Source organism: Galeopterus variegatus, unplaced genomic scaffold (assembly GCF_000696425.1).
Source record: "Galeopterus variegatus unplaced genomic scaffold, G_variegatus-3.0.2 Scaffold446, whole genome shotgun sequence".
Classification (NCBI taxonomy): domain Eukaryota; kingdom Metazoa; phylum Chordata; class Mammalia; order Dermoptera; family Cynocephalidae; genus Galeopterus; species Galeopterus variegatus.
In genome coordinates, this window is record NW_007726557.1 from 460011 (window position 1) to 485505 (window position 25495).

The 25495-nt window shown below is 60.5% G+C and overlaps 2 protein-coding genes across 2 annotated transcripts in view; one reads left to right on the forward strand and one right to left on the reverse strand.

The window, feature by feature from the left end:
* Positions 1-21470, forward strand: part of CEP131 (centrosomal protein 131kDa) — a 26918-nt gene extending 5448 nt beyond the window's left edge. Inside the window, exons 2-24 of the mRNA XM_008568835.1 lie at positions 1924-2018; positions 6010-6124; positions 6338-6465; positions 8302-8415; positions 9080-9229; positions 10861-10978; positions 11450-11566; positions 11799-11946; positions 12447-12542; positions 13266-13447; positions 13972-14139; positions 14548-14706; positions 14883-15008; positions 15199-15315; positions 16448-16550; positions 17245-17446; positions 18522-18629; positions 18787-18904; positions 19006-19080; positions 19978-20120; positions 20250-20427; positions 20600-20763; positions 21293-21470. Coding sequence (XP_008567057.1) covers positions 1924-2018; positions 6010-6124; positions 6338-6465; positions 8302-8415; positions 9080-9229; positions 10861-10978; positions 11450-11566; positions 11799-11946; positions 12447-12542; positions 13266-13447; positions 13972-14139; positions 14548-14706; positions 14883-15008; positions 15199-15315; positions 16448-16550; positions 17245-17446; positions 18522-18629; positions 18787-18904; positions 19006-19080; positions 19978-20120; positions 20250-20427; positions 20600-20763; positions 21293-21428 — 3060 coding nt within the window. The 3' untranslated portion in view covers positions 21429-21470. The remainder of the gene's footprint in view (positions 1-1923; positions 2019-6009; positions 6125-6337; positions 6466-8301; positions 8416-9079; positions 9230-10860; positions 10979-11449; positions 11567-11798; positions 11947-12446; positions 12543-13265; positions 13448-13971; positions 14140-14547; positions 14707-14882; positions 15009-15198; positions 15316-16447; positions 16551-17244; positions 17447-18521; positions 18630-18786; positions 18905-19005; positions 19081-19977; positions 20121-20249; positions 20428-20599; positions 20764-21292) is intronic.
* Positions 21471-21751: 281 nt separating this feature from the next.
* The window catches only part of LOC103587401, a 27485-nt gene continuing 23741 nt past the window's right edge, over positions 21752-25495 (reverse strand). The window contains exons 17-20 of the mRNA XM_008568849.1: positions 24501-24609; positions 23205-23385; positions 22858-22958; positions 21752-21990 (exon numbers count right to left, since the gene is read on the reverse strand). Of these exons, the coding sequence (XP_008567071.1) occupies positions 21752-21990; positions 22858-22958; positions 23205-23385; positions 24501-24609 (630 nt within the window). The remainder of the gene's footprint in view (positions 21991-22857; positions 22959-23204; positions 23386-24500; positions 24610-25495) is intronic.

Below are 25495 nucleotides of genomic sequence, written 5' to 3' on the forward strand. Positions count from 1 at the left end.
GATGGCTTTGGGTAGAAGACCACAGAGGTACAGAGCCCTTCTCGTCACGTGATACCAAGGGCACGTGCTGCGGCATGACATATCACGGGTGACGTTGACCTGGGTCACCGGTCGAGGTGGCATTTGCAGGTTTCTCCGTGTGCAGTTGCTCTCGTGGTCCCCGTCCCGTGCTGTGTCTGGAGGGAAGTCTCTGTGTGCAGCGCGTGCTCGGGGCCGGGAGCGAGGCCCTCCTGGAGGCAGAGTCTCCGCGTACAGCGTGCGGAGCTGCACACGGGGCTTGTCTGTCCTCCCCGTCCATTTACTCAGTCATTTATTTATGGTGGTGCAGATCCTGGACGTCTGTTGCACACTCTGGGCTGCAGGCCGGCACTGCCTCGTGCTCGCTTGGGCAGCACGTGTGCCAGCACTACTGCGGTTCTTCTGTTGCTCACGTCCTGCTTTGGCCACTGGGAGCTCTTCTGATCACCTCCAGCGTCCCTGTGATTCGGCCCCGTTGCGGGTTTTTGGAGCACTTTTAAAATTTTCTGGCACTGCAAGCTGTTCCATTCACATTTCGTATATTTCCTATTCTCATTCCGAAATCAGCCATTTCTCCAAGGAGCCCTGGTTCCTTTAATTGGAGAGTGGTGTTAGAGACCAAGACCTGGGAGCTGGCTGTGCTCCTTGACCCCGGGCTGTTACTGCTTCTGGGCCCTCTCAGCTGACAGAGGAAGGAAACATTTATATGTGTGTACCAGCAGGCGTGCATACACATGTCTATAAATATTTCTATGTGCGGCCATCTGTGTCTGTATTAAGCTAAATGCGAGTTCATACTGATGTCTCCACCTGGACTCTGTTATCTCAGGGATTCATGCAGCCTCCTGCCCTGCAGAAGGGAGAACCCTGGCCCTGCTGCCCACCACCCGCCCGTATGCTGAGTCCAGCGCACACATACACAGTCTCAGAACTGCAGCCCCAGCCCCCGCAGCAGCAGCTGTATTGACAGAGCTCAGCACATGTGCAGTCCCATCCACCAGAGTCGCTCAGGCCCCTCTGGCCCTCCTCCTCGGACTGCACTGTCGCGTGAGCGGGGATGAACATGTTTTCATACTTTTGGGGATGAATATGTTTTCATATTTTTAAGAGTCCTTTGTACTTCCTTTCTTGTGAATTGTTCTTATCCTTTGCTGACTTTTCTGTTTCTGTTTTCTTCTTGTTGATTGTAGCTCGTATCACAGGGGAAAGCTCATTTCCTCAAATGTCTCTCTCGTGTTGTGATTTTGCCCGTTGGTTTTGTGCACGGGATGCGTTTTGTCCTTTCGCCACACAGAAGTGCTCCCACATCTCTAGGCTGTTGCAGTCGCCACTCAGTTTTGGTTTTTGTGGGTTTGACTGTTTGAGTCCAGGCCACCGCACTGCCGTGGTGCCTGGGCAGGGCTGCACCCCAAGTCCAGCAGGCACTTCTGTGAGCTGTCCTTCCTGGTGGCTACGTCTCTGCTCCAGTCCTCAGGGCACCTGCGGGGCCACCCTTGGTGCTTGAACCTGATGGGAGGGGCCGGTGTTCTTGTCCACTGCAGAAGGCGGGCAGTGAGCCCAGCTGTTTCCCTGAGCTCACTGGTAATGACAACAGTGACAATGACCATGGCTCCTGGGCCAGGCCTCATGCTGCCTCTCAGACCCTCCCATCTGCCGGGGGTGAAGGACTCCCCACCTTATAGGGGGAAGGTGAGGCTTAATGGCCACGCCCAGCGCTCCTCATGCTGACCCCTGTCCTGTGTCCCTGCTCCCCTGTCCATCTGCTGCCTTGGGGCCACCTGGTCCATCCATGAACCCAGGACAGTCTCCGTTCTCTGAACCTGTTTCTCCAAGGCCTGGTGCTGAGAGAACCGGCGAGTTTCTGAGCCCTCAGCCACCCAGTGAGTGGTGTCTTCCTTTTTGCAGGAGGCCACAGGGACTGCGGGTTCCCGGGCCATCAACAACCTTCGAAGATCCAACAGCACGACACAGGTCAACCAGCCGTGGACCGACTCCCCCAGGTAGAGTCGGCTGCTCCTGTCCTGCCCTGCGTAGCCCTCCTTCCAGCCTTGACGGGCGGGCACTTGTCGGGCAGTGGGGCCTGGAGTGGGAGGGCGGGAGAGACCAGACATGTCTTGGCTTGTCACGTCTGGAGACCAGGACCTTGAGGTGGACGTTCTGCCTGCTGCTGTTCCTTTCTTTGTTGGGCTTTCCCTGGGGGTACTGGGCTGGGGTGGGCAGAACAGGCGTGACCCACCTAGGGCTTTAATGCTGGGGTCTTCCAGCAGCCTTTGCCACTTGCCCTCTGAAAGTCAAAGTCTGCCTGTGCTCGAGGCGGCAGCATCGTGGCGCTTCTGAACCCTCCCCTCAGGAGCCCCTACACCGCCTTTGCCTGTTTAAACTCTGTGGCTGCAGGTTCCAAACCAAACCAGCTGGACTGGGAGGAGCTGTCTGGAGGCCCCATGAGGCCCTGGGGGGAGAGCGGGGCAGTGAGCTGGCAGTGGCCAGCACCCTTCAGGAGATGCCCCTGGGCCAAGAGTGGCTCAGGGGGCCCTGAAGCCACCTCCCACGATATGCTGTCCCCACGTGACCCTGAGTGGGCAGGGTGCTCCTGCGGGGTGCTGTACGTCTGTAGCCAGTGAAGCGCTGGGCTGGCCAAGGACAAAGGAGTGGAACCTGGCCTGGAGCAGCAAGAGCAGCAGCCACCCTGCCCAGCACAGTGTCTGGGGCCTCCACGGAGCCCCTCTCAGGCTCGGGAGCTGGCATCACAGTGTGCAGCCAAGAGAGTGGCTCCAGGGCCCAGGGGCACAGGGCTGGCCTAGGGAGCCGCAGTGGACAGCTTCCAGACCCGTGCAGAAATAAATTAGCCTCTTCCAAGGGGACGTCTGCTCCACCCTGCAGGCCACTGGCTGAGAACACTGGGTGTGTGTGTTGTGCTGTGTGTGTGGCATGTGTGTGTCTGTGGCATGTGTGTCACTGCTGGCTGTGTGTGGTGTGTGTGTCACTGCTAGGAGTGTCTGTGGTGTGTGTGTGCCTCTGCTGGATGTCTGTGGTGTGTGTGTATCACTGCTGGGTGTGTGTCTATGGCCTGTGTATGTCTGTGACGTGTGTGTCACTGCTGGGTGTGTGTCTGTGGCCTGTGTATGTCTGTGACGTGTGTGTCACTGCTGGGTGTGTGTCTATGGCCTGTGTATGTCTGTGACGTGTGTGTCACTGCTGGGTGTGTGTCTGTGGCCTGTGTATGTCTGTGACGTGTGTGTCACTGCTGGGTGTGTGTCTGTGGCCTGTGTGTATGTCTGTGGCATGTGCGTGTCACTGCTGGGTGTGTGTGGTGTGTATTGGGGGTGGGTATGTCTGTGGTGTGTGTGTGTGTCTGTGGCATGTGGGGTGTATGTGGTTTATATTTGAATCTCATGATTCTTCTACAGGCAATTTCTTTTCCAGAGCTTGTCGTCCGGTTGGGTTTTCTATTCTGTGAGCAGCTCGTCCATGTCTGTGCCCCATCCCTCTACTGCAGTGGATCCCAGAGGGGTGTCCCTGGGCCAGCGGCGGAAGCAGCACTGGGAGCATGTTGGGAAGGGCTGTTCTCTGCCTGCCCGGACCTCTGCAATTCTGTGAGCAGCTCGTCCATGTCTGTGCCCCATCCCTCTACTGCAGTGGATCCCAGAGGGGTGTCCCTGGGCCAGTGGCGGAAGCAGCACTGGGAGCATGTTGGGAAGGGCTGTTCTCTGCCTGCCCGGACCTCTGCATCGGGGCCGGGTGGCCTGATGCTCTGAGTGTTGATAATCCCTCCTGGTGATTCCTCTGCGTGCTCAAGTTTGAGAAATGCTGGCCTTTTCCTTCTTTATTTTTAGGAGTTCATAATTATCTTAGGTCAGCTGTCTATGCTTAAATATCTTCTTCTAGTCTGTGGCATGTCTTTCCTCTGTAATTGGTGAACAGATTTATTTTAAAGTCGTGATTCTGGAAAGTCTGCAGCGTGCCCAAGGCAGAGCTGCTGCTGTCCTGGTGCATCCCCCTCCCTGTCCTGGCTCGTTCCGAAGCGGATGCAAGTCTTCACGTTGCACCGCAGACACTTCCTTTGTAGTTGTGCTGTTTGAGTTTTTCTGTGCACAGGGTGGAGCAGGGTCTGGATTCATTTTTCGGTGTGGGGTGTCCCAGTATTTTCCCTGTGCTGTCCATCTTGGTCCTCTGCCGTCCACGGCATGCCGCCACTGCACGCAGGCTGTCCTGGGCTGACGTCCGTTGCTGACCCCACATGGTTTTGGAGTCTCTCCGCCAGCTCTTGCATTGTAAGATGTTGACTGTTAGAGAAAGATCCTGGTTTCATTCTTCAGAATCGTCATAGCGTTTCTGGTCCCTTACTCTTTGTTGTGAATTTAAGACGAGCTCATCAGGTTCCACTGACACTAAACCTGCGGGGTCTCAACCGGGGGTTGCCCCACTGGGCCGCAGCTTTACGCTCAGGGCCACCTCCCTGAGCAGGTGTCCCCCGGCACCGGCCACGCTCTCCACCCTGCAGCCATTCCTACGGTGAAGGTCTTGCACATTCTTGCTAGATGTGGTCCTAGGACCTTAGTTCCTCTTGCCTTGGTGAGCAGGATCTTTTCTTCCCTATTCCGTGTCCCATTTGGTGTGAGTGACGTGTAGGGAGGATTGTGACTTCTGCCTGTTGAGCTGGAGTCCAGCAGCCTTGCTGGACTTCCGCCGTGGTTTGTACTCTGACGTGTCTGTCCTTTGTAGGTAGTCATGTCTGCAGATAGACACAAATTTATAGTTTCCCTTTTAACTCTCTGCTTTGTGCCTGTGTCTCAGCTGCCTGGTAGGAGTGGAGTAATGTTTGTTAGGGTCCACACCCGCCCTGCTGCGAGAAGGAAGTGTCCTTACTGGTTTGCCAGGGTGCATGTTGTTCGTGGGTGAGGACTTGATTTCGTGGGTGCCCTGGTGCATGTATCAGGTGGCTGCATGGTCTCCTGGGCTGTCAGTGTGGCAGATTATGTCCAGAGCCTCTGGGCTTGGCTTCTCCAATGGTCGTGGGTGGGGCCTGTAAGAGTGTCCTGAGCCTTTGAGCCTTCCACATGGCAGTCTTGGTGATGATGACTGGGCTGGGAAGAGGCATCATCACGTGATCAGGGACCAGGGCCAGAGCCACGGGAGCCTCCCGGAGATTTTGGGTTGCTGTCTGCCAGCCCCTGCTGCCCACAGACGTGCAGACCAGCTTGCCAGACACCCGCACCTGCTTTCTCACCTGGCGGAGTGTAGAGATGAGTTTAGAGCCAAGTGGGCCTACCTCGGTTGTCTTTTGTCTTTTTAACAGCCTTACTGAGATACAGTTCACATGCCGGGCAGATCATACCGTGTGGAATCGTTCGCTATGTGGCTTTTGGGTCTGGCTTCTTTCACTGAGCTTACACCTGTTCGTGTTGTAGCATGCATCAGGCTTCACTCCTCTTTGTGGTTAAATAATATTCCGCTGTCTAGATAGACCACATTTTTCATCCCAGCATATCCGCTATTTGATGAAGCTGTCGCTTCCTGTGGGGCAAAGCGGCAGGTCCTGTGGCCTCCGGTTAAGTTCAGAGGTTGCGGATGAGGCATGTTCTGGCTCACATGGGGTAGCAATTGGACCGCCAGCCCACATCTCCCAGTTGTGTGTCCTTGCTCACTCAGAACTGCAGCCCGCATGGCTTTTTCTCTGCAGAGAAAAGAGTGGCGGCAGCAGGCGGCCGCAGTATTTAAGGGCCTTGGTCCCCAAAAGTCTGTGGTAAATATGACTAATGACAATCCCTGAGTCTTCTGGTGGAAAGTCACTCAGAATCCCCAGGCCTCATGTCACTGAGGAGCCTCTGCAGGCGCAGTCGCCAGATCAGGGCTAAGAAATGGTGTTTTAGGCTTGTTGGTTTCTGTTTTGGAAGCAGGATCCCTGGCTGGTGTCTCGAACCCTCCCCTCCTCTTTCCTGGAGTCTGCCGGGAGACTCACAAGACTCATGTGCTGTTCTCTCTTGGACACAGGGCAGCGGAGCCCAACGACTTCCTGACGCTCTTCCAGGGCAGCCCCGACAGGACAAAGAGGCCAGCCAGTGTGAGCAAAACTTCCAGCGAGAGGGGAGCCACGTGGAACGTGCTGGTGAGGCCCCGAGTCCTTCTCCCCTCGAGGACCGTCACCTGCTTCCTCCTCTGTTCTTTCTGCTTCTGCAAAGGGGGCTGTGTCTGCCAGTGCCCCTGGGTCATCCCATCTGCCTTGTGTGTGGGAAGCCAGGGGCTCCTCCATTTGTGGGTGAGGCAGGGCAGGGCCTGGTGTCCAGGTCACAGGCTGAGGCAGTGCCCGCATGACCAACAGGATGACCAGCCCAGGGGCTTTGCTGTGCCTTCTACTGCTCTGAATTCCAGTGCTCTCAACTCACCTGTGGGCCCACGGAAGAGAGAGAGCACCGTGGCACTGGCTCCTACCTTCACTGCCAACAACAGGTACGATCTGCTGCACGTGCCAGGCTGGGGGCTGTGTCTGTCTTTGTCTTGTTCCTGGCTGGTCCAGGGACCTTGGAACGAATGAGTGAATGAACAAACGGCTTTGGTCCCCTGGAGAAGAGGGGGGTGTCCTGCATACAAGGGACTGTAGGGCTGTTTGAGGAAGGGACTCAGCTTTGTTCCTGAGGAGTGTCAGGCTGGGGCAGGCTCTGGCTGGGCTACAGGTGAGTTTCAGAGGCTCATTGGGAGCTTGAGCTTCGAGGCTCTGTGAGTCTCTAGAGTTAGGGAGCATGTCACCTCCAATGCCCCAAACCCGCCCACCGCCTGCAGGGGTGGTCTGCGTCAGGGCTGCGCCTGTCACTGCTCGGAGCCGTGGACATATCAAACCAAAAGCACATCAGGAGTGATGGCCAGGATGGTGGGGCCGGGGAAGCACTGTGTGGGCCATGGCCTTGGCTGACAGGTCCCCCCTGGTGGTCAGAAGGGGGCCTGGAGAAGCCCCAAGAGAAAGCGGACTCAGGACGGACACCTCTGAGCCTTGAGAACAGCATGTCCTTGCTGTAGGCCTCAGTGGGACTGGGGGCACATTTTGCCTCCAGCATGTAGAGCTGCCATTAAAGAGCCAGGCTTTGAGGGGGTGCTGGTCAGCTGTCCCCAGAGCTGCACAGGAAGGATTCCTGCTTCTGATGGGAGATGTAAGTTAGATTTTAGTTCTGACGTCTATCAGAGTGATATGTGCACACAGCTAAAACGCTGATTGGTGGCTGCCACAGCTTAAGATGAAACGGCAATCCCGCTGGCTCCCCCTCCCGGAGTCCTGCCCCCCAGGAACAGCCACTGTCAAGCTGTTTCTTCCGGTGTTTTCTGGAAAACATTTGTAAGTACATGCTAATGCTGCTCACTCTTGAGCAGCTCAGACGCAGCCGTGGTGGGTCTGTTTACACCGCTGGCATCGGCAAGTGCTGCAGATCAGAGCACCCTCCCCTCACAGGGAACTGCTGTGAGGCACGCTCCTGTGCAGGCTGGTACTAAGCGCAGCTCTTTTTAAACGTTGCGTTCTCTGCTGAGCCTCATTTCCGTCACATTCTGTTTGGGTTTTGGCCTTTCACAGTTCGGTCTTTCCCCAAATGTCTGGTGATACTGACTAAGAGGGAGGCCCTAAAAGTTGACTGGAAGCCATTGCCTGGTGATTGTGTGGGGACCAGGCTGTCAGGGTCCCCACTTGCAGGTGTAGGTTCCTGGCTGCCAGCAGTGCAGTGAGTGGGGAGGGATGGCTATGTCCTGGCGGGTACACGGACTCCCTCTGCATGGCAGAGCTGGAGTCTCTGCCCCTCCTGGAATCTCCCCTCCTCTGGGGAGGGAGGGGACCTGCCAAGCTGCTGCCTTTGCCAGAGGATGTGCGCCAATTCTCCCTGCACTGGGAATGGCCAGTGCCCCCTGGGGTCTGGCGCAGTGCGGCCACAGTGCTCAGGTCCTCTCCCGTTCCCTTCGATCTTGGCATTCACACCGTTTTTATTCCTGTCCGTGGGTCTCTGCAAGGGGAAGGGGGAAGAACATGTGTACTCCACCTGTCGGATTTGGCAGGGGATGGGAGGTCCTCTCCATGTTTCTGTGAGTCTGCTCTACAGGCTGACCGTTGACCATGGTCTGTGACCTGCCCTGCCCGTGGAGGCTTGTCCAGTGTTCACACCTTGAGCTCTGTCCTGGTCTCAAAAAGGGCTCTGCCATTGGGCACTGGCAGTGGAGGGACCCCTTGGGACACTGGGATGCTGCAGTGTGACTGGGGGTCTCAGTGGCCACCCCCGAGTCTGAGCTGCTTCCCGTCCCTTCCGGCAGGAGCAACAAGGGGGCTGTGGGCAACTGCGTCACCACCATGGTGCACAATCACTACACTCCCTCGGAGAAGACGCCCTCTGTCAAGAGCTCCAACCAGGCGGCCCCCTCCCTCAAGTAAGGTGCTGTCGTGTGGCTGGGGATGGCTGGGGCGTGGCACACAGCTGACACACGCAGGCTCCCTGCTCCTCATGCCGCTGCCCTCTCCTGCCCGCAGGTCAGGGTGGGCAAAGCCTGGGCCTCACGCCAGGGTAGGCTTCTGCTGAGGAAGCCGCTGTTCACATCCAGAGCCAGGCAGTGTCAGGGTGGGGGTTGGTCAAACTGAGCTGAGGAGCCCCCTGTGCCCACCTCGCTGTCCCCCCCCGCCACCCTGAGTTGGAAAACCTGGGTGTCTTGAGTTGCCTTCTAGCTCTGGACTCCTGTGACTTTTGAGAACTTTTTGCTTTTTTATTTTTTGTGTGTGTGGTTCTGGCGGCTGGCTGGTATAGGGATCTGAACCTTGACCTAGGTGTCATCAGACCACACTTTTTGCTTTTTAAGTGTATGCACTTGCTCACCCTGCATGCCAGCCGATGGGGGTGCAGGTGGCCCCAGGGACCTGCAAAGTGCAGCAGAACAGGCGGCCCCACACACTGTGCAGGCTCCCCTGGCCGCCCGCCCGCAGCACCTCCCTTGGGCCTGAACCCTGGGACAGCTTAGGGACCAGCCACCCTGGTGCCCGTGGGCAGAGCTGATCCCCTGGGCAGTGAGGCGGGGGCTCCTTTTTCTTCTTTCCCATTAGCAACATCATCAAGGCAGCCACTGGCGAGGGCACTGAGAGTGGGGGCCTTGGGAAGCCTCAGAAGAACGTCTCCAGCAGCAACCGCTCGGGCCGGAGCAGCGCCATGGGCCTGCCCCGGCGGCAGGAGGTGACCGAGGAGGAGGCTGAGAGGTGACTGTTCTCAGGGAAGCGGCGGGGGAGGGGTGCGGGCAGAGTCCAGAAACCGGGGTCAGGGAAGGGTCTGGGGGCCTGAAATTGCTGTGATGGAAATTTCTGCCCAGTAGTCGTTTTAAGATGCTGAGGCTGAAAAGACCACATATGAAATGGTTCTGTGCATGTAAACATCAGGAGAAGGCACATCTGTGGAGATGGAAAGTAGAGCGGTGGTGGCCTGGGGCCGAGCGGGGCGGGAGGCTGCAAAAGGGCTCTTCTGGGGGTCATGGAAGCATTCCAGAGCTGGGTGGTGCTGATCATCACATAACTCCGGAAGTTTGCAAAAAACAATTGAATTGTACACTTGAAGTGGGAGGATTGTACAGCATGTAATTTATACTTCAATAAAACTTAATTAAAAAAATGAATGGGAAAGAACATATAAAACGAAAAAACAAACAAACAAAAAAACCTATGGGGCTGTGTCCTGGAAGCTCACCCTTGGGAGGGTGGGCTCTGGCGGAGCCTTTTGCAACCAGGACGTTGTTCCTGGTCAGGACGGCTGCTGTGGACGCCCCCACCTGCCCTGCTGTCCCGGGCTGGGGGCAGCAGACCCCTGGAAGTAGGCGGTGGGAGCGAGAGGCAGGGGCCGGGGCGGGAAGCCAGGAGCTCACTTGGACAGGCCCCTGGCTGGGAGGATGGGCCTCTACAGAGCTGGGACCTCACGCAGGTGACCGTTTTCGTCCTGGGCTCTCTCTCAGCTCTTTTTCTGAATGAATCCTCATGTAGTCCCAAGAGCCAAGGTTAAGGGTTTTTTTTGTTGTTTAATCAATTTTATTGTACTTTACTTATACACAATAAAATGCACCCGTTAAAAGTGTACAGATTTGACATGTGTGTACGGTGGCATCTACAGATATGATATACCAAGATCCAGAACATTCTGGCACCCTCAAGATTCTCTTGACCTCCTTTTTTTTTTTTTTTGTCTTTTGTCTTTTTGTTCCGTGTCCGGCAACGGATCGCAACCCTTTTATTGTACTTTACTTATACACAATAAAATGCACCCGTTAAAAGTGTACAGATTTGACATGTGTGTACGGTGGCATCTACAGATATGATATACCAAGATCCAGAACATTCTGGCACCCTCAAGATTCTCTTGACCTCCTTTTGTGTGACACCATACCACCGCAGTGCCCGCCTGTTTCTCTCATGGCCTTGCCTTTTCCAGATGCCCCAAGAGGGAGCCACAGCCTGTGGCCTTCCGTGCCAGGCACATGTCACTGGTTTGTTGCTTTTTGCTGGAGTGTTGTGTCCTGTCGTCTGGATGTAGCACAGGGTTTGCCCTGTAGCCACTCAGTGGTGTTTGGGTTATTTGCAGTTGTGGCTATTACTCCTAAAGCCAAACAAGTTTGTGTGGACAGACCTCTTTCCCCGGGTAGCTTCGTGGGTAGGTACCACATTTTAACCGAGTAGGTCCAGTTAGGCTGGTGCCGCCACGTCACAGCTGCATGGAAAGGACTGTCTGTGTGTGGCCGCGACTTCTGTCTTCCAGTGGACCTTCCCTCGGCAGCTGCCTGGCTCCTGCAGGGGTGTGGCTGGCATGGGGGCCCCCCTCTTGGTCCTGAGCCCTGCTCTCTGGGCAGGTTTATCAACCAGGTGAACCAGGCTGCTGTCACCATCCAGCGCTGGTACCGCCACCAGGTGCAGCAGCGCCAAGCAGGAGCTGCCAGCATGGACCGCCTGTTGGCATCCAAGCAAGAGGTCAGTGTGGGTGTGGGAGCCCTGCCAGGCTCCCCCAAGCAGGGGACTCAGTCCCAGGGGTCTGAGCTGTGTGCAGGTGGAGTTTCTGGGACAGGTAGAGTTGAAACCTGGAACTGCCCATAGGCACACACCCCATTGGTGGACCTGCTTGGCCTCGTTGTGACTGTCGTTAGGGCCTCGATGTCAGGAAATGCCTGCTGGGTCCCTCCCAGGCTGAGGGCCTCAGGAGGATGCTCTGGCGGGTTCCTCACTGGGTTGAGAGCTGTCTGCCCCCTGCTGGAGCCACCAACTGCCTGAGCTTAGGCTTGTCCTCTGTAGAGCAGAGAGGTGGCGGTTCAGGGCCCTGGTGGGCCTCACCCTCTCCCTGTCCCCAGTGGAGAACGCCCAGGCATCACGTAGAAACCTCTGCTCTGGGTCCAGGGACTCAGTCTTCCAGATCCATAAACCGCCATGGCTTTGGTTTTTCTGCAGGAGCAGCGGCTGCTGCTGAGAGAGGGGACCCTGCTGGACGTGCACCGGGAGAGGGAGGCAGCAAGGAGGAAGGCCCGCGAGGAGAAGGCCCGCCAGGCCAGGCGAGCAGCCATTCAGGTGCCCGGGGAGACCTGAGCAGGGACTTCTGAGCAGCCCCCATGGGCCCAAGAGCGGCTCAGGCCCAAGTCTACTGCATGTGATGCCACTGCTGGGGACTCAACCAGCCCCTGGATGTGGGGGCTCACCCAGGCCCTGGACGTGGAGTCTCCAGGCAGCTTGGTTGGGGGAGGGGGAGGGGGCCATGCTCTTCCAGGGGCGGGGCAGCTGATCAGAGATGCCCCCATGGCAGGAGCTGCAGCAGAAACGAGCGCAGAAGTCAGGGGATGCCAGGCTTGGGCTGTCCCAGGAGACCAGAGCACCAGGGAAGCCGTGGCCTGCTCAGGAGCCCCCGAAGCGGGGTGTTGGTGCCTGCCAGGCCCTCAAGGCCAACAACAGCAGTGAGCGTGGCTCTCAGGGTGTGGTCTGCCCCTCCCTGCTGCCCTCCCTGCCTTGCCGCCCCAGCTCCGTGTACTCTGCCACACACAGACACTTCCATCCCTCTGGTGTCCCTGCTCCCCCAGGGTCACTTCCACCAGGGAGGGCTGTGGCCAGTCAGAAGGCACGGCTTCTGCTGACATCCCCTTGGCCCCCTGGGCTGCTGCCTGGGTTGGTGGCTTCCACCTGCGGAGCTGGGGGCCTCAACCCTGCAGCAGACCCTCACCTACCTCCATTCCTGTCCAGCTTATAGTCTTAGACATGAGAGACCTGACAGAGTGGAGAGGGCCAGGCTTCTGGGGTCATAACAGCTCCCCCTGACCTTACACCCTGGAAGGCCAGAGCTCCTCAGCATCTCCTGTGCTCTTTGAAGCCCACACCTCTGCTCCCATGCCTGGCTTCTTCCCAGGGCTCCTCCAAATGCACTGCCTTGGCTGGGACAATTCTGTGTTCTGTCCTGTAGGTGCCATCTCCCTCACCGCAGGCCCCGGGGACCCCTGCCTGCCTGCCTCTGACTCATCCCCGGAGCCCCAGCAGTCTCCAGAAGACAAGCTGCAGGTCTGGGCACAGCCGCCCTTCTCTCCCACCCAAACTTGAGCTCCATGGGGTGGTGGGGTGCTTCCACACCAGGGCTGGCCCAAGTCTGCCTTTTCCCTGCCCCTCTACAGCCGAGGGGGTTGCTCATGTCTTGAAAGATGGGGTGCTTCCACACCAGGGGTGGCCCAAGTCTGCCTTTTCCCTGCCCCTCTACAGCCGAGGGGGTTGCTCATGTCTTGAAAGGCCACCCAGCAAGGGTCGTCTTGCACTGATGTGCAGCCCTCACTGGGAGGGGTCTCCCGGAATTACTCTGGAATCCTACTGGGTTTTCACAATTGCCCTGGGGTGGGGTGGCCCTGTGTCCTCATCCATAGGAGCGGAGCAGGAAGCCCAGAGCAGTGAGGCCGGCGGGAGCAGCGGGCTGCTCAGTGGCAGGGCCAAGGGGGATGCACCTGCCTGTTCTCTTGGGCAGAGCTCCCGGGTGGGTCGGAGTGGCCATAGAGGGCGGGCAGGGAGGGCCGAGCTGTGGCCTGGCCTCTGCACCGTGGTCAGCCTCGTGTGGGGGGCTGCACCTGCCTGTTCTCTTGGGCAGAGTTCCCGGGTGGGTCTGAGTGGCCATAGAGGGCGGGCGGGGAGGGCCGAGCTGTGGCCTGGCCTCTGCACCGTGGTCAGCCTCCCTCGTGCGGGGGGCCTGCCTGAGGCCACTCACAGCCTTGCTGGCATCTCCCTGCCCGTCTGCTGCCGTACGTTTGCTCCCAGGCTGGGGCTAGTGAGGACCTGGAGAGAGTGGGCCCCACCCAGAGCAGCGCCCAGTCCAGGGCGACACTTGACGAGCTGCTGGACACACTGAGGCTGCTGGAGGCAGAGCCGGAGCCACTGGCCCACCCCAGGGCCTACCACAAGGACAGATACGCCTGGACTGATGAGGTAACCACAGCCATGTGCTCCCTCGCCCCAGCCCAGGCACCAGTGCCAGCAGGTCAACAGGTCACTGTGGGGGCGGGGGAAAGGGTGCCCCTGGGCTGCTCTTTGTTGTAGTCTGAACCCCAACAAGGGCCAGTTAGGGACTGCTCCCCCTGATTCCAGGCCTCCCCAAGGTTAGAGTAACCCATGGGGGGTTCCTCCTCACTGCCGTAGTGCCCCCGCACCGTGCCCCTTGAGGGTCAGGAGTGGCCTGAGAGGCCCTTCCTTCCAGAGCCAGGTCCCAGCTGCCTGCCTCGGCTTCCCCTCCACCTCACTGCCGTAGTGCCCCCGCACCGTGCCCCTTGAGGGTCAGGGGTGGCCTGAGAGGCCCTTCCTTCCAGAGCCAGGTCCCAGCTGCCTGCCTCGGCTTCCCCTCCCCACCCTACTGCACCCCTGCCCTCCCTGGCAGAGCCCCACCTGCCCCCAGGTGGACCCTGATTCCTTGGGCTGCCCTAACAGTCCCCAGTGCTGGGTCCCCTGCCCCACAGGAGGACGATACCAGCTCCCTGACAGCTGACAACCTGGAGAAATTTGGGAAACTCAGCGCACCCCCCGAGGATGGGACGCTGCTGTCAGCAGCCAAGCTGCAGAGCATCCTGAGCTTCCTGGATGAGATGGAGAAGCCTGGGCAGGACCGGCCTACCGCCCCGCGGGAGGTGGTCACTCGCCTCGCCCCTCAGGGCTCCCAGCAGGGGTGGAGGCGGTGGGACCCCTCTTTGGTGGGTCACCTCGACCTCCTCCAAAAGCCCTGTCCAGGTGGATGCTCCCGGCATCCCCTGGGCTGTCCTGGGTGGACACAGTGGCCGGGCTGAGGGGAACAGTTACATGAATTTGGTATCATGGGGGCGGGAAGCGACTGTCACTTTTTTAGGGGTTGTTTTTGGTCTGTGGCCGCTGCTCTGTTCTGTAGCAGACAGTGGAACAGCCTCTGCTGGGGTTGGACATTCACCCACCACATTGTGCCTCTGGCCAGATCCTCTGATCTGAGTGGGGGCGGGGAGGGGAAACGAGGCTCCTCACAGAGGGGACTCATGTCACACCCTTGGCCACCTACTGGTCATCAGCCAAGTGGGTGGTGGGCCACCGGCTGCCTGCCTGACTCCCGGCCACTTCCACAGGGGCCAATGCTGGAGGCGGCGCCCGAGGCAAGTGCGTTGGTTCCACGGCTGAAGCTGGAGGTGGAGGAGAAGAGGCAGGCGCTGGCGCTGCTGCAGAGGGCGCTGGTGAGGCTGCCCGTGCCCTGTCCCCAGGGCCACTGGTCGGAGTGTGGCCCTGCCAGCCCTGCCTGAGGGGCCTGGGCCAGGCTGTTCTTTGCCGTCTCCTCTGCGCAACACCTGGTGATGGGCCTGTGGCTGGGACCCGGTACCAGCGCCTGCCTTCTCCTGTCCACACTCTGCAGACACAGCAGCGGGACCTCACCATCCGGCGGGTCAGGGAGACGGAGAAGGAGCTGAGCCAGCAGCTGCAGCAGCAGAAGGAGCATTACGAGGCCACCGTGCAGCGACACCTGGCTTTCATCGACCAGGTGACCCCTCCCCACTGCCAGAAACCGTGGATGGAATGGGGGTCTGAGGACAGGGCTCCAGCCCAGCACGTGTCTCACAGAGACCTACAGAGCCAGGGCCTCCCCTGCTGGGATGAGGTCGCCTCAGTCAGGGTTCACACGGGCAGGGCCGCAGCACAGCAGCCTCACTGCCTGCCTGCTCTGGTCACAGCTGATTGAAGACAAGAAGGTCCTGAGTGAGAAGTGTGGGGCCTTGGTGGCCGAGCTGAGGCAGGGGGACCAGAGGTGGAAGGAGCAGACGGCCCAGATGCAGGAGCGGCACGAGCTGGTGAGCTCTGCTCCCGCCCAGGCAGGGATGGCCAGGGTGGCCTCGCGTCCACTCCCGCTCACGCTTCCTGCCGCCTGGCTCCCTCACCCAGCGGGCTCTCAGGTCCCCGCTCAGCCAGGCAAGGTCCCCCAGAACAGGGCAGGACTCAGGATCCTCAGAGCATGGGGGCCATGGGGGCTCGTGAACAACTGACCCCGGGCCCCAGCACCACCTGAGGATATGGGCCAGTGAGTGGGAGGAGGGACGTCACCCAGGATCAAGCTCTGTCACCTCCATCCACCCCCATTCTCTCCAGCTGCGCTCCAGGTGCCCAGTTGGGGCCAGGCCCTGGGCCAGGGGCTGTGGAACTTATATGAGCTCCTGCATCCCCATGTCACAAATGAGGACACGCGATGCCCGCTGGGCCACAGCCTGGCTCTTCCCGCAGAGCCTGATCGCAGCCCACCCAGAGTCATGTCCCAGGCACAGGACCTGTTCTTTTTCCCCAGCTCTCGTCTGTCGAGGACCAGCTCCCACGATGCCCGCTGGGCCACAGCCTGGCTCTTCCCGCAGAGCCTGATCGCAGCCCACCCAGAGGCATGTCCCAGGCACAGGACCTGTTCTTTTTCCCCAGCTCTCGTCTGTCGAGGACCAGCTCCCAGCCTCCCTCCCGCTTTGCCTGCAGGAGGTGGGCCTCCGCCTGTCCAGCTGGGCTTCCCACCAGACTGGGCAGTGACAGTCCCTGAGCCCAGACTCTGGAGTGGTGGCACTAGCATTTTAAACACCCCACCCCCCGTGACCATGACCAACAGCCAGGGTTGAGGGTCAGTGGTCACCAAGAGAACGGCAGGCTCTGGGGTGGTCCTGGGGGGTCAGCAGCACCCCTCTCTGGGGCAGGGCTTCCTCACAGGCCGATGGCCGCCCACCGCACTGTTACCCCCTCTCCCTCACTGGCTTCTCAGTGTAAGGGGTGTGTGATAGGAATGGGCCCGGGCCTATATCCCGGCAGAGGGGCCCTGGAGTGTGTGCCCCGAGGGGCAGCGCGTCACAGAAACGCTCTTGTGCCTTCCTGTGGGGGACCTGGAAGCCAAGGCCCTTCCCTAAGCCTGTGGGGCATCTTCACTTTCCGGCTTCCTGTTTTTTTTGCTCATAGGAGATTAAGAAACTCAAAGAATTAATGAGCGCCACTGAAAAAGTCCGCCGGGAGAAGTGGATCAATGAGAAAACCAGAAAGATCAAGGAGATCACTGTCAGAGGTGGGGCTGTCCCGTCCCAGGAGGTGGGCATTCGTGGGCCGGTGGGGGTCCTCCAGCCAAAGGGGTGGGGGGCTGTAGAGAGAAAAATGCTTCAGTCCCACATGTAGTATGAGACCTTCCACAAGGGGAAATGGACTCACAGCGAGGCCAGAGTCCCCACAGCCTCTGCTGTGGTCTCTTAAGAAACCCTGGGGCAGGAGGAGGTGCCTGGCACCCGCAGTGGCCCGAGCTGGGCGTGATAGGCCCCTCACAGTCCCTGGGGTTGCCCTGCAGAAATCAGGTTAGTGGGTGACTGTGGCACGTAGGTCACACCAAAGGAATTTCAGCTTGATGCTCACAGGCTGGCGGGTGTCGTGTCTGAAGGAGCCACAGACCCTCGGGTGGTGTTCTCCAATGGTCAGAGCAGCCAGGGGACCAGCACGGATTCCTCCAGGACCAGGGTGTCCAGGGCAGGGGGTGGCATCTGTTTTTGCCCCACTGTGTGCATATCAAACTCAGCCATGTTCCGGATCAGAACCCCAGACGTGGCTGGGGTGGCTGGGCCCCCTCGGGGGACCAGAGACAGGGCAGTGTTTTGTAGTAGGGTTGGACTTCTCAGGCTTCCCCTGGGTAGACCATGGCCCCAGCCACTGTCACGGTGGATGGGGTCGGGTGGGGGTCTGAGGTCCCCTACAGCATGGTGCCCCTGCCCTAGGACTGGAGCCCGAGATCCAAAAGCTGATTGCCAAGCACAAGCAGGAGGTGAAAAGGCTCCGGAGCCTGCACGAGGCGGAGTTGCTGCAGGCGGACGAGCGGGCCACGCAGCGCTACCTGTGCCAGGCTGAGGAGCTCCGGGAGCAGCTGGAGCGGGAGAAGGAGGCACTGGGCCAGCGGGAGCGGGAGCGGGCCCGGCAGCGGTGGGTGTCTGCGCCTCTCGGGCCTCAGCTGGGGATTGGCAGGGCTGGGATGCACCAGGACCCTCAGTGCGAAGCTGGGGACCTGTCCTATTTCTGGGGCTGGGGTCTCAGTGCAGTGTCCAGGGAGGGTGCAGGAGGCCATGGTTCCAGAACAGCAGCGGCCTTTGCAGGGCCACCGAGGGCCCCTGTCTCCTCCTCAGCAAAGGTCGGTCGGTTTTGAGGGGCTCGTGTGCATCCCCACCAGGCTGGGGTTGTGTACGTGTGGGGGTGGGTTTGTCGGGCTCATCAGATACCCCTCTGTCAGAGCTGGCCGTGATCAGCTGACCCCTGGGCAGGCAGCATCAAGGCTCCTCCGGCTCTGACCTTGGTGCCTGACGACAATCTGTCTCACTCATTCCCTTGGCCCAGGGTGGGAGCTCACTCAGCACTGGCAGAGGTGTGACAGGCTGCTTCCTGCCACTCTCAGGCCCTAAGATTTGGGGGCCGGGGACAGGGCCGTGACGGTCAGTTTTCACAGGCAGCAGTGTCTGGCGGGCAGCCCCTACTGTACTGCTGTGCCTCCAGGACAGACCCTCTCCCCAGGGGGGCTAAGGACACGGGCTCTGGGCTGGTTGATTATCTCAGTGGTCAGAGCGTAGAGCTGATTACAGCAAGGTCCAGGGCCCATTCCTGTACTCATCGGCTGCAAAAAACAAAATAAATGCATATGGGTCTTGGTGCAAGCTGGCTCAGGTCAAGGTCTAGGCACCTGGCATTGTGCATGAGAGCAGAGGTGGCGGGTTGGGGCCCACACATGCCCAGCTTCCCACCCTCCTTGTCCCTGGGCTGTGCCTACTAGGCGAGGGTGCCAGAGAAAGCTCGGCCTGCTGAGGCCATTGCACATGGGCCTGCGGCTCAAGGACTTGTGTGGGTCAGCCGGTGGGCACTCGCTGTGCAGAGGACAGGGGTGCTGCTCGTGAGCTCTGAGCCGCACTCTGCCCCAGTCCAGGATGTGGCTGGGCCTGTGTCAGTGCGGTGTGAGGGTCCGGGGACCACCCAAGCCTGCCCACGTGAGCCAGTCCCGACCACCCTGCAGGTTTGAGCAGCAGCTGGAGCAGGAGCAGCGGGCCCTGCAGCAGCAGAGGCACAGGCTGCACAGCGAGGTGGCCGAGGAGAGGGAGCGGCTGGGACAGCAGGCAGCCAGGTGCCACGGGCCCTCCCCACTTCTCCTGGCAACCTCTCTCCTGACCCAGTGTCCCTTCTCCCGGAGACCCCTCCCCCGGCCCACCAACCCTTCCCCTGGAGACTGACCCATCCCCCAGCTCGCTGACCCTTGTCCCCTGTCCTGTCCTGTCCTGCAGGCAACGGGCAGAGCTTGAGGAGCTGCGGCGGCAGCTGGAGGAGAGCAGCTCGGTGCTGACCCGGGCCCTGAGGACCGAGTTTGAGAAGGGGAGGGAAGAGCAGGAGCACCGGCACCAGGTCTGCCGCAGCGCTGCACTGGGCCCGGGTGCTGAGTGGCTTGTGGCCCTGGGTGGGATGTGGCTGATGGGACTGGCTCCTTCACCCTCTTGTCCCTCCAGTCGGAGCTGAAGGCCCTGAAGGATCAGCTAGAGGCAGAGAAGCAGGCGTGGGAAGCCGGATGCGCCAAAAAGGAGGTGGGGCCCAGCAGGGGTGGGGCGCGGCGTGTACCAGGTCTGCTTGTGTGGCCTCCCTGGGGCTTGGTGCTGGGTACCACATTTGGCTGCTGTGGGGCTTGGTGGTCTCATTCTGAGCAGCTAAGGCTGTGGCTGCTCTCAGTCGTCCTTGATGGGCTCCGGAAGGATCTATGAGCTTGGGAACCAAGAAGGAACAGAGGAGCTTGGGGGCAGATCCTGCGGTCAGAGAGAGCATGCGTGTCGTCTGTTCCCTGGCCCGATGATGGCTCTGCCCACGCTCTCCGCAGTTCAGCGCCCGACGCTGAGACGTGTGCGAGAAGGAGGCCTCTCTCCAGCCTTCGGTGCCTTCCTCAGGGGTGGACTGGACAGGCACAGGGGCCCACACACGTGTTCTGACTGCCCGTGCCTGTCGGCTGGTTTAACCCTGACGGGCCAGGCTGTCCCCGGCAGTGGCCCAGAAGGATCTCCCGTCCACTCCCTCAGCCACTCCTGTGGTGGCCTCCTTGGGCAGGGCCTTCTGCATCTGTAGGGTGGTCCTGAACGTGGGCTGGGGCAAAGAGTTAAACTTGATGGAAGTTTCCAGGTTGCTTCCAAGAGGCTGCCCCATTTATGCCCCAAGGCCCCGCCCTCAGCAGCAGGGCACGCTCCCTCCTTTTACCGCTCATGTCTGGTGTGGAAGGTGGCATCTGGCCTCAGCACTTCAGGGAGAGGAGCATCGGCTGTGCCAAAGGTCTCCTCAGACCTGCTCAGTGCCCACCCTATGCCCTTTCTGTGTGTACCATGGTCCTAATGAGAACTGGGGACCTGGGGCAGGGCAAGACCCCCTTGTCCCTGGTGGGAGCAGGGGAGCCCTCGAACAGCCTGAGCAGTGGTCCCCAGTCAGTGCTGTCCCTCCAGGAGGCGTGGCTGCTGAACCGGGAGCGGGAGCTGAAGGAAGAGATCCGGAAAGGCCGGGACCAGGAGATCGAGCTGGTCATCCACCGGCTAGAGGCCGACATGACGCTGGCCAAGGAGGAGAGTGAGAGGGCTGCTGAGGCCCGGTGAGCCCGCCACCACGAGCGCCGCTGTCTGGAGCCACCCAGATGAGGGGAGGGGGCGGGCAGGTGCAGGGACCAGCAGCTTGTCAAGGCCACTCTGCTAACCCTTCCTGTCCCCCATCCCCGCCCCAGCATCAAGCGCATACGGGACAAGTACGAGACAGAGCTCTCCGAGCTAGAGCAGTCAGAGCGGAAGCTTCAGGAACGGTGCCTGGAGCTGAAGGGTCGCCTTGGGGAGGCTGAGGGGGAGAACGTGCGTCTGCAGGGCCTGCTGTGGCAGAAGGAGAGGGAGCTGGAAGACCTGCGGGCGGTAAGCGGTTAGGGCTGGGGTCAGGAGCTGGAGGAATAGGGTTGGGGCTGGGGTCAGGCGCTGGAGGAATAGGGTTGGGGCTGGGGTTAGGAGCTGGGAGCTGGAGGATATGTGTGTGGCGGTCCGTTAGGGTCCCACCTGCATCTTCAGACCCTGCTCCCCTCCCACCCAGATAAATGAGCAGATGTCAGGTGAGCGGAGCAGCCTCACCCAGGTGGTCCATCAGGAGTTCGCTGACCGGCTGGCAGCCTCCAAGGAGGAGAACCAGAAGATCAAGGCCGAGCTGGCCGAGCTGCAAGCCCGCCAGAGGCTGGAGCTGGAGGAGGTGCACCGGAGGTGGGGAGCCAGGACTGGAGGGGCCGGAGAAAGTGGGTGGGGCCGGGGGGTGGGCAGAGGCTGGTGTGGTTCCCTGTCTGTGGCCCAGGAAGCCTGGGTCAGCTCCCCTCTAAGTGGCACTGAGTCCCAGTTGGGTGTCCCAGCAGGGCCAGGCTCTGTCCTCACCCTGAGATCTTCCAGAGCAGGTCCAGATAGGGGCCCATGTGTGGGTGGGGCAGCCGTCCAGGGCCCTCGGCCTGGGTGCTGTAGGTGCTGTGCAGAAGTGGCCAGACACCATGAGGTTAGTAGCAAGGCCCCCCGGACACCCCTTAGTCCTTCCCCAGTCAGGATCTTTTATGGGCATGGGGGGGGCTTCCCACCCCCACCTCAGCACTGAGCCTCCCCAGATGCCTGTGGGCCTTGGGGTCGTGGTCAGCCGGGCTGGGACCAAGCCTGCAGGTCGACTACCCTGGTGCCTCCTGGGAGCTGCAGGTTGACCTGAGTGAGACGGGGCAGGGGCTGTGCAGACGCCCACCATGTGCTCCCACAGGGTGAAGACGGCCCTGGCGAAGAAGGAGGAGGCTGTCAGCAGCCTCTGGAGGCAGCACGAGGCCGCGGTGAAGAGGGCCGACCACCTGGAGGAGCTGCTGGAACAGCACAGGCAGCCGCCACCCCGCGCCAAGTGACGCCATGAGCGATGGAGGGCAGGGCGGAGCTGGGCTGGCACCTGGCCGTGTGCTCCGCTGCGCGGGGCTGCAGAAGGGACCATGTGCTGGTGTGAGGTGGGCTCCTGCCCACCCCTGCTCACGCAGTGCCTGTGGCTCTATTATAACAGTAAAAGAGATTATTGTTTTTTAGTGTTTTGTGTGAACCACCTCGTCTTTGTCTCCTGGGCTGGAGGCCACCAGGGCCCCCCACACAGCAGCCAGGCATTGGGTCTCCAGGGCCCCCCAGGACTGGGTCTGGCTCCCCCTATCCCCTTCTGCAGCCCATCCAGGCTGAGCAGGTGTCAAGGCCAGGCCAGCAGCCTCCCCACTCTCAGCCCGACCCCCATGTCCACACACTCCACCTCGTCCTGTGCCCTGATGTAGCTCCGCTGCCCAGGCACAGAGAACGGCCCCTCATTCTTGGCCTGGCCCAGGAAGATGTCAGTCGTCCTCTCTCCTGGAAGGGGCTCTGAGACCACCCCAGTCTGCAGGTGCTCGAAGCCCCCAGCTGCTATTGTGTGCCCCCATGGCTGGAGAGACTCTACGGGGACAGGCGGACCTCTCCCCTCCCCTCATCAGGGTGTGACAGCCTGGAACTCTCCAGAAACGGACAGGACGGGCCCGCCCATGAGGGGAGTGGGGGCACTGGTGCATCCTCGGGTCCGGGCAGCAGATGGCACTCGCCTCAGGTTCCTCCCTCCCTCTGATGCCACCTGGCACAGGCGCCCGCTCAGCCTGAGGCTCTGTCCACGTGCACATATGGTTCCATCTGCTCGGAATCCTGGGGGGCGGCCCCCTCCCCTTGGGGGTGTGGAGGACCCTGGGGAGGGCAGGCAGGTGGGCACCCCCATGATGGGATGGGAGGGCTGAGGGCTGGAGGCCCCTGAAGCACTTGGCGGGAGGCGAGGGTCTTCTGAGCAGGCCACATTGTTCAGGACACTGCATCGCATGGTTCAGCATCGTCCCAGCATCCCCACCAGGCAGGCCTGTTGGCTGAGCCTCTCTGTCCCCTCATCTGCACTGCGGGTGGGTGGCTGCGTGTGCAGCTGGAGGTCCTAGGAAGCCTCTGGAAGGCAGGTGCTGCCGCTGTGTCTGCGTCTGCTCTGAAACACTTTCTGGACCCTGCTTTGAGGTTTTCCCTCCCCGTGAGGGGCTGGCCAGGCTCAGGGCTCCTCTGCAGACAGGCAATGCCCTGGCCATGCGGCCATGCCCTGGTCCTTGATCCTGGGGGTGAGTTTTGGTGACAGTGACCACACACACTGCATGTGGGCTTGTGTCCCTCACTCGGCAGACGGTGCAGGCTGCTGGGCCCCCTCTGCTCACCACCGCCAGGTGGGGCCTAAGACCAGAAGGAAGAGCTCAAGACTTTGGGGGTGAGGTTGGGAAAATGCATCTTCCAGGCACCAACCTGGGACAAACTGTGCGAGGACCTGGGGCACGGGGATCCCAGAGGCCAGCTTGTGGAGCTCAAACCAAAGGTGGAGTGCAGCCTGGAAGTTGTAGGTGACCCTGGGCAGTGTCCAGAGCACAGGGCGGGTCAGCATGTGGCCCTGAAGTCATGATTGGGCACCTCAGCTCAGCAACTGTGGGGCCCTCCCTGGTTTGCAGACACAGCCATGCCCATGCAAAGATGAAGCCAAGCCACGGTGACCAACAGTGCCCAGCAACGATGCCACGGTGCGCACCACAGACTGACTCAGGCTGCTTCCGTGGCTCCACCACGAGCTGGGCTCGACTCGGGAGGCCCACCCACACCCTGGGCCAGGGGAGACCAAGGCACGTCCTGGCGAGAGCTGCTGAGAGAAGTAGAGGATGACGGCTGTGTCGCCACAGACTGACTCGGGCTGCTTCCGTGGCTCCACCAGGAGCTGGGCTCGACTCGGGAGGCCCACCCACACCCTGGGCCGGGGGAGACCAAGGCACGTCCTGGCGAGAGCTGCTGAGAGAAGTAGAGGATGACGGCTGTGTCCCCTTAGGGCACGTGACCCTTCACTAGGCTTGGGCTGAAGGCACATCTCAGTGGGCCTCACCACAACCTGCTTGGTGGGCAGCCCCCTCCCCAGGGACAGATGTGGATCCAGGCTGCAGGGTGCTGAGTGCATGACCCAGTGCAGCTGGCATCTGAAGTGTGGAGACTTCAACCCCAGAACTTCCCAAACTCGGGGTTGGCTGTGACCAGTAGCTCGGGAGACCTCACACTGTCCTGGGGATTGCTCCTACTTAGTGGCTTCACAGCCACCCAGGCCTGGCCTCCAGGAGGACAGAGCCAGCCAACCAGGAGCACCTGAGGGTGGCACTAGGTGGCCCTCGGGGGACTGGGACTCTTGCTACAGGTGCTGGGCTTCGGCAGGTCAGTGAGTCCTGGGACTGGTCTCTGTCAGTTCTAACCACCCAAGGCCATGCAGGGCTGGGGGGTCCTCAGGGCTGTTTGGCACCAGCTGTGGTGTCACCTGCCCTGACTGGGCCTTGGTTTCCTCGTCTGTACCATGAGGAGTGGGCAGGAGCGCAGGGCTTTTTCCTTGTCCTTTACTGGCAGAGCTGAGTGCTGACAGCTCCTGAGGCCAGAGCTGTGGCCAGCAGCAGGGCAAGCAGGGCTGTGAGCCCCAGGCCCTGCAGAGCAGTTGTCCCTGGATGGCCAACGTGGGACTGGTGCTGGCCCTGACACCAGCACAGTTTGTGCTCCCACTCACCTGGGCGAGGTGAGGATTGCCCTTCTCTAGTCTTACAGGGAAACTGAGGCACAGGAGCAGTGGCAGTCACTGGGTCAGTAGTGTCCTCAGGGCTGGAGACATCTCCCTTCCCAGCAGAACAGCCCGGTCAGGCCTCTAGTGGAGTGGACACGTACCCTCCAAGTCCCTCCAGGGAGATGACAAGGCAGGGAGAAGACCCGGCGGCCCCTGCAGCTCTGACTGGGACTTGAGGTGAGGAGGGGGCTTGTTTGGCACCCCGAGGGGCTGCCTCAGTTGCCCACAGCGCCCTGGCCCTGCCTGCCTCCCCTCTGGGGCAGCCTTGCCCCTCAAGCCGGTCCCCGCTCGGCCCGCGGCAACTCACCCTCTGCCAGCTGTAGCAGGAGCCAGTCCATGTCCCAGGAGGGAGGTGGGGAAGGGGCTGGACGCTGGCAGCCAGGGGCCACCTGGCCCAAGCCCTCCACCAGCTGCAGCTAAAGCCCCGGGAGGGGCCCAGGAGCGTCAGGGCCACATGGGCGGAAACGGGTTTTCTGTTTTGGCACACACGCGGGTGCTCTGGCCAAGAAGAAAAGAAAAACGTGTCCATCTGAAGCCATGTCACATGTTGCTGGGGGAAAGGGCCAACTGCTGCGCCGAGGGCATTCAGCAGATGAGGACAGACGCTCTGGGGACTTCTGCAGAGAGGGACGCTGGGGGTGGGGGCGGTTCACTCCTACAGCCAGGAGAGGCGGCCGCGGCTTCCCAGCTCAGCGACAGTCCCTGACTTTCCAGCTCCGGATTTACAGGTTTTCCCTTGTTTGTTTGATCGGTCACAGGGTGTGTCAAGGGCCCCTTTGCACCTGTCATTCTGCGTGCTGCACACACCCACACCTCTGCTGTCATTGGACCTCTTTTTTTTTCTTATTTTTTAGTTGTCACGTATAATATAATTTGCTTTGACATTTAGGGGCTGGGGTTCCATGTCATTCCTAGAACTCTGTCCCACCCACATCCTGCCCACAAGCCACGTGGCAGCGTCTCACATGTCCTGGCTGGGTGAGAACATGTCCTTGAGCGGCTGGAACGGTAGGAGGAGGGGCCTGCCTGCCAGGTGCACCCCAGGGAAGGGGATGGAGACGTCATTTCTGCTCCCTTGGGGTGGCTGGGGGGACGGGATGGTGGTGGCACTGTGCTCGAGGGGCAGCTGTTAGGCCCCCCCTCCTGAGATAGGCCCCAGGTCACACCTGTTACCCCCTTGGACTTCCAGCTCCTTCTGCTGTGGGTAGTTCTAGCACCCAGTGGACGAGAGGACGCTGTGGCTTCCTGTGGGCGTGGAGAGGTCTCTGAACCGTGGAGGCTGTGACTCAAGCCTCCGTTGTC